Source organism: Lipophrys pholis (assembly GCF_963383615.2).
Source record: "Lipophrys pholis genome assembly, chromosome: 4".
NCBI classification, from domain to species: domain Eukaryota; kingdom Metazoa; phylum Chordata; class Actinopteri; order Blenniiformes; family Blenniidae; genus Lipophrys; species Lipophrys pholis.
Window position 1 is genome coordinate 30,626,461 of NC_137637.1, and position 19,278 is coordinate 30,645,738.

The 19,278-nt window shown below is 40.7% G+C and overlaps 1 protein-coding gene across 1 annotated transcript; it reads left to right on the plus strand.

The window, feature by feature from the left end:
* The first annotated feature begins 5,317 nt into the window (after window positions 1-5,317).
* Window positions 5,318-18,655, plus strand: LOC308108893 (protein SSUH2 homolog). Its single transcript, XM_080462191.1, has 12 exons — window positions 5,318-5,417; window positions 9,771-9,848; window positions 9,924-9,999; window positions 10,079-10,208; window positions 11,018-11,078; window positions 11,185-11,306; window positions 12,066-12,131; window positions 12,721-12,800; window positions 13,867-13,959; window positions 15,026-15,134; window positions 15,984-16,091; window positions 16,826-18,655. The coding sequence occupies exons 1-12, from the start codon at window positions 5,405-5,407 to the stop codon at window positions 16,964-16,966; spliced, it is 1,077 nt and encodes a 358-aa protein (XP_080318317.1). The 5' UTR covers window positions 5,318-5,404; the 3' UTR covers window positions 16,967-18,655.
* The last annotated feature ends 623 nt before the right edge of the window (window positions 18,656-19,278 follow it).

Consider the following 19,278-nt stretch of genomic DNA (forward strand, 5'->3'; position numbering starts at 1 on the left):
CTTCATGAATGTTTACTGTTGCCACGGTGACTGGTGGTTGGTTTGAAGTGGAGGTTGTTTACCAAGCGGTCTCCATGACGACACAGTCGTTTGCCGCTGACAGAACGCAGGCCGAGTGTTCGGAGCGGCACCTTTTAATGGGGCCTTGTTGTCTTTGCAGACAAACTCCCGATCCCAACACGTGGAACCCGTACCCGTGATGCGTTGGAGCAACACGTAAACATTAGTGCGAGTCAATATAGCCAACGTCCGAATCACTTGGCAGAAATATAAAGGTGTGGTGCTCTTCCAGCACACGTGTAATTCCTCTAATGTCTCGTGTAGAGTTGTAGGGTGTTGAACTCTTCGTCCTCACTGTCGGATTTTTAGAGGAAGCCAACGGGAGCGACGCTGCGACGTGACCTTAAACTGCTTCAGATCAGCTGCCATTTATCTGGGAGCCACGGCCAACAGACGCGTCGCCCCAGTTTTCAGTGATCAAATATCCTATCTGTTTATCGATCGGGCCGCTGGGTGACACACATTCACACATTCTGTAGCTGCAGAGGGGCAATACATGGAGGAGGAGGAAGAGGAGGAGGAGGAAGAGGAGGAGGAGTGTTGAACATTGATTTGATGAGGGAAATGGAAAGAATGCTTGACTCTGCTCAACCCGGATGACACACACACACACACACACACACACACACACACACACACACACACACACACACACACACACACACACACACACACACACACACACACACACACACACACACACACACACACGCACACACGTGTAAACATCCTCTCAGTGGAGGAGGACCAGAGACTTGTGAGTTCAACTCCCTCCTGAATGTGACATGAATAGAAACAAATTGAAAAATCCTTCCTATACCTTCACTCTATGTGGTTTGAGCAAACTTCATTCTTTAACAGACGATTCTGCTGCTCGGGCTCGGTGGTTATCATTGCGCATGCATTTGGTATTACAATATTTAACTACAATGTTTAAGGTAATTATTTTCAGTGCTGGCGAGATAAGAAATCTCACTGCCGTGATTTTATTTATTCATTTAACATTTTCTGTCTGTTAATAACTGTTGTGTGTCCATTCGTGGTCATTTGCCTCATTTTTTTCAGCCTGTTACATGTTTTTATAGCTGTTTTGAGTCTCTATGTGGTCATTTTGTGACTCGGTATACTTCCTGTCACTTTGGGGCCCTCTGACCCTGTGAGGGGCCCCAGAGCGACCAGAACGTGTGTGTGTGTGTGTGCGTGCGTGCGTGCGTGCGTGCGTGCGTGCGTGCGTGCGTGCGTGAGGATGATGTTGACAGAAAACTGATGCGTTTTTCCATTTGAGTTTTAAAGTTTTTAATCGGTATACAGTCTGTCATGATGACATTCTCCTGAAGTACAGTCAGAATAAGCATCGTCTCAAACTTTGTGGGTTTTTAAAAAAAAAATCATCATTAAAAAAAACCAACATTTCCTTCTGAATGAATGGTGTTGATTGATAAACTCTCACGTTTGGACTCCAGGGTTCAACTGGAGCCAGAGAAGGTAAGAGTCCCCTCAAGAAGGAATATCTACATCTACTATTTCAACAGTGGTCAGACTGTGTGCAGGTTCCAGCATATAGTCGAATGGCTTCGCACGTCTTCTTTCCTGGTCATCGATCGGGCTCAAACTAGGAATTGCAGAGTCGTCGTTCGTTACCCGTTACACTTCATGTGCGGACTCGCCAGGCAGTAGTGAAAGTGACGGTTGAAGCTTTTCCCGGGGACAGAGATGGCATTTGGAATTACAGTATCATGCGCCGTTTGATCCGGACTCACCCTGTCCTCATCTCACAAATGATGAGTATGCAAAAACCTCCTTGAAAACCTTGAAGGTAAACATGGAGATCCTATATGTTTTTAATATCCTCTGAAGAATTACGGCCCCACTCTCTCCTCTCATGGACTTCGTATCGAGATAAACACGGAGGGAAGCACTCCTGCTTCTGGAGCGTCACTGCTCCGCATGGCTTCACCAGATCCAATAAGTGGCTCGTTATCATGCTGTTCATGTGATAACACATCCTAATAACTCACGTGTGTGTTGGAGCAGAGACACATTAAAAACATGCTGCTATTTGCCAGCATTTGCCGGATGGGAATTAATGGATTCAATCAAAAATTTTAAAAAAAAAACCCATCTTGACTCTTGTTTGTTGTTTTGCAGGATTTGTTGAATAGAGCAAAGAGTGAGTCAGTGTCAGGCCCCAGACTAAACCTTCTCTTTTCAGACCTGGAGATGAATTTCTAGGCTAAATATTTATCATCGTCTGAGACATTTCTTTGTGGTTCAGCCTTTTGAGTTGAGTGAAAGGTGACTTTTCATTTCTACACAACATCGTAAAGAGTCGTACAAAAGCATATAGAGGTTTCGTCTCGAGGTAGAGACGCTATATTCTATGTCTGAAGTGAGCAGTTACCAGTTTGTTAGAGTCAAACTGCAGTGTAAAACGAAGCAGGAGGAGCAGCGATGTCTCCGTCTCTGTTGGCGTCACGATGGCAACAAGTAAGGCAAATGTGTATTTTAACGCCAAATCGTGATCTTTTCTGAAACCTAAACTAAAAGCAGCCATGTCATAACATGACATCACTGTGACCTTTACAAAAACCATCTGGCGCCGCTGCGAATATACAAGTTCATATATGATGATGGCTTCATATGAACGGGAGGTAGTGTGGAGCCACGATGTCCTGGATTAATAAGAACAAACAACTGACATTTATTTGGTCTGATGATAACTTTAAACTATAAATTAAAAAAAAAAAAAGGAAAGTATACTTCTAACAACCCCAGAGGTTTCCGTCTCATGAGCACCAGAAGATACTTTATATGGTAATTTGCTGAACTGAAACCAACAAAAACAAGAAATCTCACCGCAGTGGCTGGAGAGACGCCGTTGGACTCTCTGTGCCTCAGACATCAGTCTTAACGGCATTTCAAACATTTCAAGCGCCTTTGAGGCGCTTTTGATTTAGAGACCCGGAGCAGCGAACACAGAAAATCACACACCCGCCTGTGTTTACTTGAACTGTGCAGTTTCCTCTGTGCCTGTCCCTGCTGTGTCTCTGCTGTTCAGACTTCAGTCCTTTGACTCTGTCTCATTATTCACCCTCTTTACACCAGTGAGACCTGCAGGAATGTAAACCCAAGTGCTGATCTACCCCGAGCGACGCTCTGACTCCATCTGCTGACCGGACGCTGCCTGCTGAAGCTTCCCTCCTGATTTACATTCAGCCTACAGACGAGGCGCTTCGGTGACTTGGATGTTCTTCAATATCATCTTTCTCTTTTCCGTTTTGTTTTTACTTTTCTTTCTTTATCTTTCATTCTTTCCTTTTTTTTTTAAATCTCTTATCTATGTCTTGTTATGTTAACTTCAATTACATTTGTTCAGGATGAACTGTTCTCTTTCTTTTCCTTTCACACATCCTTCTGTTGTTTTTTTTCCTCCAACACTTTCATTCTCTTTGATTAAGTCTCCTGTTCTACCTTTTCTTGCAATTTCCCCCTCTTTCTCCTTTCTTTTTTTACCGGCTCCTTTCCCTTTCTCCAGCTCCCCTTTCAAGGTCCTTGTCTTCTTTCCCTCACCTCTTCATTTCCTTTTCGATCTCCTCTGTTTTTGCCAACTTCAACCGCCTCTCATCCTTTCTACTTTTGCTTTATTCATCTGCCTCTTCCAAGTAACGTCTTCCCCTCAATTCTTTTTTTATTGAGTTACTTTTTCTTCTTTTTCTCTTCAGCCCCTTTCCTTCCCCTCCGTTTCCTTTGCTTTGAACCTGCATGATTTTCTGTGTGTGTGGAGAAATGCAGGAACAAAGGGACCTCCCATACAGACTGATGGGGAGGAGGAGGAGGAGGAGGAGGAGGAGGAGGAGGAGGAGGAGGAGGAGGAGGAGGAGGAGGAGGAAAAAGGGGTTGGGTTACCTCGAATGACAGCACAGGATCCGCAGGGCAGCTGTGTTGTCATTGCATTTGACTTCAGAAAAATGAACCTTGGGGGGACCCAGGCTGTACGAACATGTCTGGCAGCTCCGAGCCTGTGAGGCAGATTACCTCCAGGCTGCTGCAGAGATGCGGCACTCTGGTTTCCATTCAACAAAACCTCCTGCAAATTGGTTCAGCGGGTCATCTGGTGCTCACTTTAGTCTTGTTTTCGTCCATTTTGTCCTCCCCATGTGTGTTTTAATTGACATGCAACTGTAGCAGCTTAACAGATGAGGCGTGGCCCACATTCCTGCAGACACGAGTCGAGTTAGAGACATTTGGGACATTTACAAGCAACGGATGTGGCGTCTCTCTTCAAAAAAAAATAAAAATAAAAGCCAGTGACCAGTGTTTTTCTTGTACATCTGAATTTATGTTTTTCCAGCACAATCAAATCTAAAATCCAATTGAAACACAACTGAAGCCATAGTTACAAAAACTTTTTACACAATCAATAAGCTATCCTGTGTCTCGCAGCGTTCCATGTTCAAATCTGTCGAAATGCCTTTATCAATACTTCCTTAAAGACAATAAAACGATTGTTTGGAGCTACACTTTTTGGTGGTCTGTGCACAAGACGCTTGAACCTTTTCATATGGGTGACTTTGCCTTCACTACTTCGTCCTGGTCTCACAACCTTTTCTGTGATCAATGCTTCGCTTTTTCTCGCCGCAATCTCATGTGACTTCAGTTATTTCTATTGATTTTGATCAAAGTTGACTTTGATTCCAAAGAAAAAAGAAAAGCACAGTGGAGGTCAGTGGTTAGTACTTGCACCTCACCGCAGGAATATCATGGTTTGTTTTCTATGCAGGGTTTGCATGTTGAGTGTGGGGATTTCTCCAACAGTCCAAAACATTAGTTTGAGGTTAACTGGCGACTCTAAAATAAAAAGTTAGTAATGTGTACTCATAAATGGATTTGTCCTCATTTTGTTGCACATGAGCTGAACAAGGGTTCATCGTTGTCCAAGTCTTTAATGATTTTTCAGACATATTTAACCAACATTTTTTCTTTTATTGTGTCCATCACGTATTTTCTTTTAAGATGTCATTTACACTATGTGACGTATAACTAAAATACTTGTATGAAACACAACAGCAGATCCTTATAATCTCTTTTTGTAGGTTGATACGTGTTTTTTTTTCTCTTCTTCCACATTTTATGTCATGACTGAACAAGTCTTCTGTCTGTAGACGCATAGGAAGTCACGCTGCCTTTTATCAATTTTATTTTGAAGGTTTGACGAGGAAGTTGCGGCATCCATCAGGACACCTTGATCCCCTCCTCTCACGAGTGTTGGCGTGCGCTCATAACGGAGACTGTGTGGATGTGAAACCATACTGAGCAGAACTCAGTGCTTTTGATCTGCAGCAGGATGAACAGTGCAGGTAAGAACCAGAACACACTGCCAGCAGCACACGACATTACTCAGGTCACCAAACTGACCATAACACCGGGACCCATCCAGACCAGGGGCTGCAGTGCAGAGCAGACCACCGTCCAGGGGCCTGCACCGAGCGGGGCTTTCTGCGCAACTTTTATTGTATCTGATGCATTAAAAAGCGGTTCTTTTTCCAATATAGCCCTTAGAAAAACACACTACTCAAGTGTTTTGTTGTTGTTTCCCATTAGATTGAAGACCCCATGCAAGTCTTCACTTAATGCACCGTTTATCCGGATTTGAGCACAAACTAATTAAATCTCATTAAAAAAAAAAGCGCATTTAGTCGTCAATCCCGCTAATGGGGCATTTCAATCTCTTCTTTAGTCCCTTCTTTAAATTCCCACAAATAAGTGAGTCATTATTCACACATTAATTTATTTCATTACTTTTATTTGGCGGTTTTCCAGCTTTGCACGTGGAGTTCCATGTTAAGCACATGAGGGCCAACAGGTGAATCACTTTTCTTGACATCCCATGACCGCAGTCACCACACCTTCTGCTTTGCAACTGGGATACCCATCACTGTCTCCACCTTCACTTTTTACTTTCACACTTTCTTGTTCCTCTCTTTCATTCCTCCTTTCCTCATCAGCTCTAAACCCACCTTCTCTACCTGCTCCTCACTTTTTAAACCCTACTATTTAAATATGAGTCCTCCGGGTTGCAGTTAATAATCCATAGAGACTAAAACTGATTTAACTCATTCAGTTAAAACTGACAAATTATTCCCCGAAAACTTATAATCAGTGGAATCATCCTTTAAATTTTTGGATCAGTGAGCATCTTCAGTTGGTGACATATGAGTTAAAGCAATTTGTTTGCCTATTTGTTGCCCGCTACATATTTGGATTGAGATCAATTCTACTCAGTTTAATTGAAAGCCAACCTATTACCACAGTGCTTGCAAGCATCTTTGAGGACTGCTGGCTTTTTATAGACTTTGGATTTTGTTGGATATTGACGTTTCTTAAGAAAATGTATGGTAATTTTTAAGGCATTCGGGTGATATCGTGTCTTGTCTCAGCTCAGCTCATCTCATTGTAGCAACAGTTGGCTTGATATAATAATCCAGGACATTAAAAGAAACAACTCAGTCCAGGTGGAGTTTGAATAATCCCCCTGAAATATCATCACGTGTGCAGCGAATGATTCAGTCAATGAAGGGGACCTAATTCATATCACACCTTTCTTCCTTGTTTGTGTTCAGATTCAGCTTTTAACACAACTGACAAAATTATATGAGGATCATCGTGATATAAAAAAGAAGAAAAAAAACATGTATAAGACAACAATTATGGAGATGTATTAAAAAGTGTAGTTACACCAGTTATTAAAGTCAATTGGAATACAAACTGGTTTATAAATACATTACTGATGACAAAAATAGAAGAGAGTGAAAAATTGATGATAAAGATGAGGTAAACTGGACTCATTTCTCTATTCTGTCCACATGGGCTCTATAAACCGATGCCAACAGGTCTGAATATGCCTCTACATGCCCACAACCTGAACAAATCTGGCAACCATTTTCATTACAGAGTGGGCTTACTGGCAATGAGCCGCTTTCTGGGAACTGTACAGTTCGTTTTTTTCATCCCCGTCTCGCATAATGATTGCTTTTACTTAAAAAGCCTGAGCTTTAAAAATGGACATTGTTTTGTTTGGCAAGATTTAATATTTTACTGTATTTCTGCATCAATTGTCAATATCTTCCTTCTTTTCTTTTTTTTTTATCACCAAACACCAGGTCTTTTTGCACTTTTAGCTCTCAGAATGTGTGATCTGAAAATGTGGGTGTCAGCCATAAACAGAAATGAATCTCACAAAATGGAGATAAAAGGGGAAGTTATGGCAGGAATTTGTGAAACCAAGATGTGAAATTGAAGAAGTGTCCCCAGTTAACTTCTTCACAGAGCTGATTCATTGTGCCATCAGCGCAGCAGCCCTCGCAGTAATCTGGAAATCAAACATTAGAAATTCAGGCTTTAATTCGATCTGCTGATTCTCATTTGGTTCCTATTTTCTTTTAGAAATGTTTAAAATTAATTATAACCTCCAGCATATTTTCCATAAATTCAAAGGTACAATATTTAGTTTAAAGAACTGAAAATAATCCAGAAGTAAGAAATAGTAGGTGGAGACTGAATAATCTCGACATAATCATGAAATCATTGTGCTGCAGGAATAAACTTTATAATTCAATCTTAGGCTTCCACTAATTCTACTTTGTGCTACTAACTTACAATGCAATTTAAATGACCTGCAGACCTTTGAAATCCACCAGTCACACACTGCGACGCTAAAAAGAATTGGACAGATTGGACTCGACAGTGACTCAGTGCTGCCACCCCTGCACAAAGATGGTATTACATATATAATGCATTATTGTATCCTTGAATATCTGTTTTAGAATAATTATTTAATTCCATCATTTGCCTTTTCAAAACAAATCTGCCGCATCTAATCCATGCAATATGTGGTATATTTTTATATTGTGCCAAATTGTAAAACGTCTCCTATTTCTAGCTGGGATGCAATGATTTAACGATTTCCTTTGTCATTTTTAACATTTAACACCATATACTCTAGTTGTTTAAAATATTTTGAGATTCATTAATTAAATCTAAGTCATCAATTATTTATTCATTAACACGTTAAATGGTAAATAAATGTAACAATCATATAGCCTTTGTGAACACTCATCAGGTGGTTAGTGTTCTCACCTCACAGCGAGAAGGTCTGGGTTCACATTTCACCATCTCTCTGTGTGGAGTTCGCATGTTCTACAGTTTGTATTAAATAATAATCCAGTAAATAAATAATCACTATTTTAACTGCAATTTGTGTGTGATTTGTACTCGAGACAGAAAAAGAAGCAAAAAGATTGTTTTGTTGTATTGATACCCATGATTTTACTCGAGAAATTAATGCAGACCAGCATCTAAACCAATGTAAACCTACTTTCAAATCAATTTTAGAAGTTTAAAAAAATATATATATGTTACAGAAATGTGTGCCAAAGATAAATAGAAAAAATAAATAGTGATGGCTTTCACGCCACTTTTCACCTGAACAAAAATCACAATTCATCAATGTAAAGTGTGTTATTTTTATTTAATTTCACTCCATCGGAGACACAATTGCTCCTTTTATTGCAGTCTGGTGAAGATTTTCCACAAAGGATGCATCTGTTTATTTATGGGATTGGAAACATCCTGCACGACGGGTTTCCATTTTTGGGCTGGAAAATTAGAGTAGATTCTAGACACAAGCTCAAATCTGCAGATTTTCTCTGGGTCTGATTTTGATAAAGCCGTCGTAAATCTAATAGGAAGTGACATGACACCAGATAAAGTCAAAGGAAAAGTCAGCAGCTCATTTTGAACCCTCTCATCACAATGAGCAAAACCTGACCTTGAGTTTGCTTCTCCAAAAGCAGAGCAGAGTGAGAGGTCCCTGCGTCTTCCTCAGTAATTCCTCTGGTGTCATGTTGTCCCACCACCATTTAAACGTGACTTACTGGAACAGCTGCAGGGGCGTTTACGAGGAGCTTCACGATTATCGGGAATTTGCCAGCACGCAAGCCGAGTCTGGTTCAGCTGCTCAGAATAGTTTTGCGGTTACTCTTTGTGAGTTTGTGGATGAGCGTGACGCAGCTTCTCATTACTGTTAAAATCGTTTAATTCAGATGGTGAAGACGCACCGTGTGAATTCTCCAGGGACAAAAGAGGCTTCCAAACATAAGTGAAGCCACCAAAGAGACGCAAAAATGAAGTTTCTATCACTTCAGTTGTGAGAATTTCTTTCTTCTTTGTTAATTCTTTATACACGTGCAGCGTATACACACACACACACACACACACACACACACACACACACACACACACACACACACACACACACACACACACACAACACTTTCAGATTCAGCTTTATTATACCAAGAACAAAGTACAGTTCTAGAAATGAACACTTTTGTATGATGTTTCATGCTTTATCCTTTTATTATTTTAAATGTTTTCTCTGGATTTACTCCATCGGTTCCCACAGCTTTGTCTCACCTCATTTGTTTATATAAATCAGTGTCAAACTCACTTTACATCATCGGCCACATGAGTGTTTCTCGATCTGCGGATGTCGACAAAGGCCCGTCGCTTCACAGTCTGTCCCTCGCAGTGGACAGATGAGGACTGGCTGTAGTTTTTATTAAAAGTTTCTCACCTGGAATTTTCTGATTGAAATGCAGGATTTTTATTTTGTCTAATGTCTTTTTTTTTTTTTGGGTTGTTTACTGCAGCTTACCCCCCTCCCTCCGCGCCCCCAGCCAACATGTTTGGAAACGTGCCTGGCTATGAAGGCACTGTGTCAGGGGGAGGTAAGGAATCTTCCAACTCTGCGCGGCCTTTCTGCAGATGTAAGTCACTTAAACATGGTTTATGTGTTGCTGCAGGAGGTTTTCTGCCCCCTCCCATGCCCGCGGAGCCGGTGGCCCCGCCCCAACCCGGCCCCGTACCTGACGACTGGAAGTGAGACCTCAGATCACTGAATCGCCGAATGTCGAGGGCAGAACTTGACATTTAACGTGTGTGTGCATGTTTGTTAAAGAATCCCCACTCTGGCAGAGGACGTGGCTCATGAGGCATTCAAGAGCTTTGCTTCGGCTCAGTGCTGCTACAGCAAAGCTCCGGCCACCGATGGAGTCATCACCAACATGGAGCCGTTCAACACGTACAGGGTGATTACACAGTATTGATCCGTATGGTGGTCGTTTTCGTTGCTGGTCGGTCACGTCAAACATCAGCTGTAAGAACCCTTGTTGCACCTGTAGGTGGCATTATTGTCCCTCTTGTGTCTCGCTGGGTGTCGCGTGGCGTCTCTTGAGAAAACAGGAGCCGCAGTCAGGTGATGCAATGTTGATGGACAGTTCAGACCAATTTTACTACACAGACTGACAGACTGACCTGACGACCTCTGCAGGTTAAATATAACTTTAATGAATCCATTGGTAATAATTCCAGACTTTTAGTATCAAAACCACCTGTTCATTCCTTTCTTTTCTTCTCCTTTGTGTAACTGGTGGTGTTCAAATGTCTAAAACACAATTTAAAGTATCATACTTTCCACAAAGTGTGCTTCACTGTGATAAGTAGAACGTGCACAACAGTTGTCATTATAATAACAGACAAACCCTTGTAGGCTCCAAGAGGGGCAACATGGAAAACAGTTTGGTGGTAGTTTATAAACACTTGACTCTCACATGATGGGCATGAGACCTCAGACACTGCCATGTGACACTGACATGTAAAATAATTCTGGTGGTCAAATTCACTGAGCTCACAAAACATTTGTTTGTCTGGGACTGGAAATCCAATCTGTTGAACATGACTCAAGAAAAAAATGGTTTAAACTACAACAGCGGCGAACATGCAACTGATAAAGGTCGTGAGTGGAGGCATAACACGGAGCACAAAAAGTGCTCTGTGGCCACCGTGTTCTTAAAATATTGATGCAGCATTTCTATTAAAAGTGTTCTTTCTTCTGTAGTATCGTATTGAGACGTTCACCGAGTGCAGGTCAACTGAGTGGGCCCACAAGCCTCACGAGGGTAAACACGCTCATGACCAAATTGATTATTTTAGGAAATCACCATATGATATTAATCATTTCCTCAGATTTTTCTTTATTTAATTTTCTTTGTGGTTGAATCACAGGCGAACCAGCTGACTTCTACATGCAAACTGCCCCCCGGCCCTGGGAGATCCAGGCAGTGCCCCCCAAGCTCTTCAACAGTCATAAGGAGGAGATCCGCGTGCCTTTCACCTCCTCCGTCAAGGTGATTGGACGACAGGCTGTATGGAGCTCAAATTCATGCAAGATTTAAAACCGTCGGCAGACCACCAGTCGGATTACAGGGTTGCTCTTCGTCGTTGATGTCGTCCACGATGATGTCTGTGATAATGAAACAGATATAACAGAATAACACCAGTAATTATTAGCATTCAGCTGGTCCGTGACATCAGTCAACAAATAGAGTTCTCCTGGTATCTCGAACGATCACGCTGTCAACGACATAAACGCTAATTACAGGTAGACAAACAATTCGGGTTGCGATCTGGTTAACCGCTTGTTAAAGTTAAACAACATAATACTAAGTGAACATCTGTGACACAGCAAACATGAAACTTACATCCTGAAGTTGGATCCGCTGGTGTTATCGTGTATTTTTGCCAGTGACGTAAACAAAACATCAGCTGGGACTTCGTCATGAACACTGAATATAAACAGTGTGGTCAGAAGACACACGAGGAGTGAAAATAAACATTACTTCAACAGGAATACAGTTTTCACAACAGTTATTATTTAGGCTCATGAGGCCTTGTGGAGTATATAGCTTCAACTCTGGCTTCGGGTTTGAGGTGTCAGAACTAACTCTGAGTTTTTGACACTCAGTTGACAGCCAATCAGAGAGCAGTATCCAGAGTGTCAAGTTATTTTTAACTCGGGGTGTGTGTGTGTGTGTGTGTGTGTGTGTGTGTGTGTGTGTGTGTGTGTGTGTGTGTGTGTGTGTGTGTGTGTGTGTGTGTGTGTGTAGGAATGCCACACCTGCCACGCCACGGGCTTGATGCAGTGTGACGAGTGCAAAGGAGGAACGGCATGTGTAAGTAAATCTATTCATCCCAAGCAAATTGGAAAAACAATATCTGTCAGGTTTAAGCTACGGACATTTATTAAATCTGCAAGAAAAAGAAGAGGAAGAAGACAAGAAATGAGCTTTGTTTACTCGCGAGGAGAAATGACTAGGAGTGTACCCAAGTACACCTCCTATCCACTCTGGCCCCAGATCATTTCTCCTGCGTTTTTATTCCATTTAACAAAGGGGAGGGTTTACAGGATACACATCATAGAAACAAACATTCTGTGAGTTTTAACAGTTTTATCAACTATGAGTACAATCAAAGGACATCCCCCGCGCATGGGACCTCGAGAAGGCGGCTGTGTGGATAACGCTCATCCTGCTTATCAGCCTCGGTCAGGTTGACCTGCTCAGAACATATGATTAGTGTGCAGCGCGCGCCTCAGCGGCGCTGCTAAGAAAGAACACAAGGAATAAAACTGAACTTGAAGATGAATATAATTAACCACGGATATGGCAACTATATATAAAATTACTCTAACAATATCAAAGTGGACATGAAAGTAAAACCATGAAAGTTTTTGAAACAGTTCCTCACATTGTGTCTCGACAGAAAGCGTGCTGGGTGTGCAACGGCTCGGGAACCAGGCTCGAGGAGAGCTGCACTCAGTGTGACGGCACCGGCAAAGAGAGGTACAGCTGGGATGTCGAGGGGAGAGTCGGTCCAAGTATTAGGATCAGACGTAAACAGGCAGTTGTAGTTTTGTTTCTCCTTTTTACTGCTGAGCTGTAGTTCAATAGAGACTTTCTGGTTCTGTGAACAATGAGACATGTCAGCTGATCAGTACTGGCTGTTTTTGGTAATAGTGAAATCGTGGAACTGAGAACCAACTGTGTTTGGAATAGATTTCAGTTTCTGGTATTCTACTGTATGTGGACTCGGGGAATCTATTTAATGATGTAGGAGTATGAAAGAGAACCTCATTAGGAAATATTATTTCACTTGTAGATGCACAAATGTTCCCTGCGGTGTATCATACATTATCTTCTTGGAGATTTTTGCCAGTATTCATATATATTTACCTACTTGGAACTCATGAGTAATAAAATGTAGAATGTATTTAATTGGCACAGAATATTATGGATGAAGCATTAAAAAAAAAAGGTCTATAAACCTTGTAATATTAATATTTTGTTTTATATGCAAATGTCTCTCTAGTTAGAATATAACATGTATGTAGTGTGTTGAGAACGTCCGTTAAGTATTACAGTATTTACACAAATAACACAGCCTTAAATTGTTTAATACTGAAATAAAAGACAAAACAGTAAGAGAAATATCAACAAAAATAATACATTAATGATGAAATAACTAAACTAGAGATACTTCTTTTGAAATCGATCAAATTGACTCTATTACAAGGGAAGTTCTCTCCTTTAAAAGTCTTGAAGCTTGAAATTAGTTTTCTATTAATCACATTTCAGATACGACGAGGGGTTTGGATATATCTGGTTCTGTGTGGTTCTCGGTTCCTACATTCTCTGCAGGGAAGAAGTAAAATCATTGCGGTCAAGTCTCTAATGTAACAGAGCTCACGACTTCCCCGGATAACTTTCACAGACATTCAAACGAAACAAAGGCAGTTTTTAAAATGTTCGTCAAACTTTCAGGGTGAAAGTCGAGCGAGGAAGAATAACAGTGGCGTGATCCTTTACATCGTGTGTGTGTGTGTGTGTGTGTGTGTGTGTGTGTGTGTAGATGTAAAGAGTGTGACGGTCAGTCATCGATGGAGTGTAAAACCTGCAAAGGAAACAAACAACTGCTGACCTTCATCCAGCTCAAAGTGGAGTGGTGAGTCCCGACGCCACCATCGTTCCCCGACAAGCTTCTGTGAACAATTAGATAAGTTATCGTTACACAGTTACACGTTTCTAAGTGGACTTAAAGCGTTAAAGACATCAGCACAGACTTTGAGGTTCTCGCAGTGGTACTTTTAGAGAGAAACCTCCTTCCACCAGGAGGTTTTGGTAGTTCAGGGTGAGATGTTTCCTAAAGGCCGTCTTTAGTTCATCAGCAATGTCGACTGGCTGTGAAGGTTTCTAGATTTCATTGGGCGGGTTCCAAATGCCCTTGAGCTGGTTTGTTTTTGTTGTTGTTGTTGTTGTTGTTTTTTAGGGTGATCTTGCTTTTATGAACTTAATGAAGGTTTTTTTTTTCATGGATCCTTGTGAGGCTTCATGTTGTCCTAAGAATGAAATGTTCTCCACTGTTTTATCACTCGCTCTAAGTCAAGGAGATTATTTTTCTTTTACTGGCACACAGATGAAAGTACATCGTAGGAATTTGAAAGTGATAACGTGAGCATACTGCGTGTAGTTTCCATTTAAAAACAGATTAATTGTATCTGAACTGGTAGAAAAGGGTCAACATGTCTAATAATAGTTTAAAAGGGTCATATTATGCTCAATTCACTTCCTAAAAGTTTTCAACAGTACTAATCGTCCCCAATACCTGGAACGACGTCCCAGAAGTGAAGACAGTCTGTCCTCTCTCTCATTGGCTTGTTTCAGGTTTTAAAAAGTGTGTTGCTCCAACCAGCCAATCAGAACTCAAACCCTATATAGTGTCATCGGGGGTTTAGCCAATCTCAATCAAGGTAGGCTCCTCCCTTTGACTCCTCCCACAATTAGACAACTCTGCTTTGGCACATGGCACCACGAGACGTGCATGTGTGGGCGGAGCCAGTCCAGCTCACTGCAGCTCCTATGATCCACGATTCAAATAGATGGAAAATCAAGGAAAAGCTTTAGATTTGGGGCAATAAACTTTGAATACATGGGGGGGGCGGGGGGGGGGGGGGGGGGGGGGGGCAAGTGTTGAAGGGTTTGTGTGAAGCATGTGTGTGTTTCGTCCTCAGGACTAATCATGTGGACGACCACGTGGTGGTGCAGCAGAACTCTGGCCTGAAGGTGGATGACCTGCGATCAGTGAGCGGGAAAGAGTTGTACAAGGACAGCCAGTATCTGGTACACACACACACACACACACACACACACACACACACAAACACACACACACACACACACACACACACACACACACACACACACACACACACACACACACTGATTAACCATTGGATTAGTCCAATAACTTGAGGATGGTGGAAAGACTGACACGTGGTAGAGTATTGTTTGTGGGGGTGGTTATGTTTGACCTTTTAGCGTTTTGAATCCCGTAAGAAACACTTCAAATAAAAGCCGTGCCACAGTTCAACCCTCTCATAAAGGACCAGTGCGGCTACATGTTTTGACAAGTGGATTCTGGTTGGTAATTCTTTTAATGCATTGCAATGAAAGCTGATCGTGTTGGTGAATTACCACAGTGGCAATCAAACCAGATAAAGTAACAAACAGCAGCCGCTCTACTTTGTCATCTTCTGGTATTTTGGCACAATCATTTCTTCCACACTAAAAGCACAGTGGATTTTTTGCTGGGTTATGCATTGACCATGTTGTTACTGACAGTATAGACTACTGTTTATATATTGTTTTATCATGTGTTTTTTGGTGTTTAAATGAGACTTTGGTCTCGAGTTAGAAATATAACGTTTCACCATCAGGTGTCTCTGGTTCAGGGGTGGAAGTATTTTACATTTGTTAATTTAAATATATGTATTTATGAGCACCTTTATGACTGATATCACCACGGTTGACACAATTTCACATCTTTTCTTGTGTTTCTGCGGACCAGGATGCATTTTATCGATCAACACAGTACTGTCATATACAGTAAACACATATTTTTATTTTGCATCTGGCTCCAAAACTGTATGCTAGTGTTGTATGTTAGTCTCACTGTTTGTCTCATTTCAGCTCTACCCATTGATCGGGTTCCCAAACCCGGAAATATGTGAGGCCTCGCAGCGTCTGATCCAAGAGCACCAAGCCAAATACCCACAATCCTCCAGGGTCTTACAGCAGGTAAGCGATGGAAAGAAGGTAGAAATTTTTTTTTATTTATTTATTTATTTCATTTATATGAATAAGAAAAAACAATTCTTAGCAATGGAAACGTAAAGCAATAGAGACACTCCATAATATCTCATCGATACTTTCCAGAAAGAATTTATCCATAACAACAGTCTTATAGTCTGTAGTTTTTAGAAAGTAAGTGGTGCTGAGGAGTTATCCAATTTAACTCAACACTATCTGAGTGTTTGACGCCATAAGCCTTATTCTTCTCACTTTCTGGGGCCATTAACAGCTCAATTTGATCTCAATGTGGAGCAGTAAAATGATGAAAAGAACAACCAAGTTTTCCTTCAGTTTTCACACAAAATATTCTCTTTTAATGTGCTTGTTCACAAAATTCAAACAACTTTAATGCATTTTCTTTGCTGCACCTCTTACCTCTCAAATCCAAGTATGGCGCCCTCTGCTGGTCGGCTCTGAGTCTTGCTGAAGAACCTGCGTGAACGCCAGTGGATAATTATTACAGCAGGAAAAATTGCTGCTCATGTTATGTAATCTCTACTCTTTTGTAATTCTTTATGGAGAGCTTGTTCTGGCCCGTGTGCCGCCGGTTCAACATCTTATTTTTAAGGGTGAAGCTATAAACAGTGAAACAGATTTTTGTTTATCTTTTTCTTGAGGAATCAAATGAAATGAGCTTGGATATAGTTTAACAAGATTCTCTCACACTCCCTGTGACTCAGAGGCAGACGGTGGAGTTGATCCCCATCACCAAAGTGAACTACAAGTGGAAGGGCGACACTCACGTCTACTACGTCTACGGCAACGAGAACCAAGTCAGCGCCGACAACTACCCGGCAACTTGCTGCTGCGTCGTCCAGTAGACTCACACACGCGTTGATCCAGATCTGGTATTCTCATTTCTCTCCTTTACTCGTTACTCTAAACCTAACCTCGCTTGTTACACACTCGTGGTCCAGTCTGATAGCAGGTTTGCTACCAGCTCATCATCAGAGGTCAGATTAAACCAACACAGGAACAAATTCAAAATGCTTTCTGCAGAAACATTTTGATTATTATTATTATTATTATAAATTTTTAATGACTTTGCTTTAATTTCTGAGTTTACCTCCGGGTGCAGATGCTGTGATGCTTCTGTGGGGCGTCACCGCGTCAAGTTAATGGAGATAAGCTGCATCTGGACAAGCTGTTGAAGGCCAGTTTTCGGAATTATGATTTTCTGATTTAATCAGCCTACTGTGACGTCCTTTATGGCCTCCCACCTCTACATCACTTACTCAAGGTGTTTATCTCTCACTGAAAACCTGTGCCAGTATGTGCCAGTTAAATACCCATCGGTTTGACAACAAAACCTCATTACATGAAGTAGGGCTGTTTAAAGAGCAAACCTGTGCCTTTGTTCTACACGTGGCATTGGACTTCACCGTCGTCCCATTCCTTGTTGTGAAATATGTCAAACATGACCTGAGTAAAAAAGAAAAAAAAAAATGTAGTGAATGTGAAGGGCCCCGTGCGGTCGTGGGAACAGAAATGCCGTTTGTGGAACGATGACATCGGAATCCAGTAACCCTGGTTTCTTATCTTATCTCACCTGAGCTTCAGTGTCCCATGAAGCTAGAAACACACTTCACCATTGCAACTAAAGCCAAATAGTCATGTACGTTACCAAAACGCCTCATGTCAGTGACATATTTCATGGCTCTGTGGCCCCGTGTCTGCCCTCAGGCCACTCCTGCCTCATCGTCAAAACCTGTGTCAGTTACCTACTCAGCACAGAACATCACTTTAATTCAATTAAGAGCTTGTTTGCTGTCGGCCGCCGTGCCAGCAGCGCCTCTGCTGTGTGTTAACTATGTCTGTGATGTGGAGTGATTTAAAACATCCCTGATTTACAAGCAAGGGCATAAAATAATACTCAGTGGTGGCACTCTTCACCCACTATAGATGTTTTGAATCAATTCTGCCCCGGAATGATATGAATGTAGTAATTAAGACGGATATGTATTGCTTCTTTCGCAATGGTTGACGACATTAATATAATCAGAGAAACCGAGAGAGACAAAAAATCTTTATTCATATATCCTTTTTTTTTTTTCAGCTTTATAAACGGAGAGGAAAAATATTTCAAAACATATAAGATAGATAAGATATAAAATAGATATAAGACATCCCTGAAAGCTTTATGAATGTGAAGCATTTTGTGCTGGAAAAAGACAACATAGACAACACGTGTCTAGAATTTGGGGGCACTGAAATTATTGTTTTTAAATATCGACCAAAATCTTTGTAACACTAAGATTTTGTACAATGAATGTTCTACTATTCTGCATAAAGTTCTTCAGTCAGTTGTTCATGACACACGATATGTTCAATCATTTACCATGAATGTATCACACATATATAGTAAAGGAAATTTGTTATGTTTGTTACAGTTCATCTTTCACTTTTCTGTGTTTCAGTCCAATTTCAACCTTTTACTGTGTTTTTTTTTTTAATTATATTTGATATGCTGGGCTTTTCTTTACTTTTACAATAAACATGACTGATTCATTATTAAATGTTGTTATCAGTTAGATAGATTCTGTAGAATGTTTAGAATATGTGAAATAAATATATATATATATATATATATATAAACTTTATATATATATATATATATATATATATATAAACTTTATATATATATATATATATATATATATATATATATATATATATATATATATATATATATATATATATATATATATATATATATATATATATATATATAAAGTGAATTCACTTCTGCATTGAAATTCTCATAATAACAAAGAAAAGGATGTAGTTTAACAAAGCATGGCGCCTTCCTCCCTGTCTGTGGACCAGAGCATCTGATAAAAGTGAGTCAGTGCACTTAAATCCATTGCATATAAGTACTATTTGTAAAACCTTCTGGTGCTAATGATGAACGTTACTGCAGGGAAAGAAATACTCAGTTCTAGCAAATGTAATTTCATGCAGAAACATTTTAAGCCAAATATTGAAACACGTGCGCAAATAATGGTGCTCATTTTTTACAGATTTTATACAGCCTGAAGGATTTAATCGTAAAACTCAACTAAAGCCCCTATAAATCTTTGAAATCTCTAGATGAATAAAGAAGTAGATTTTTGTTTAGTTTAAAAAGTTTTTT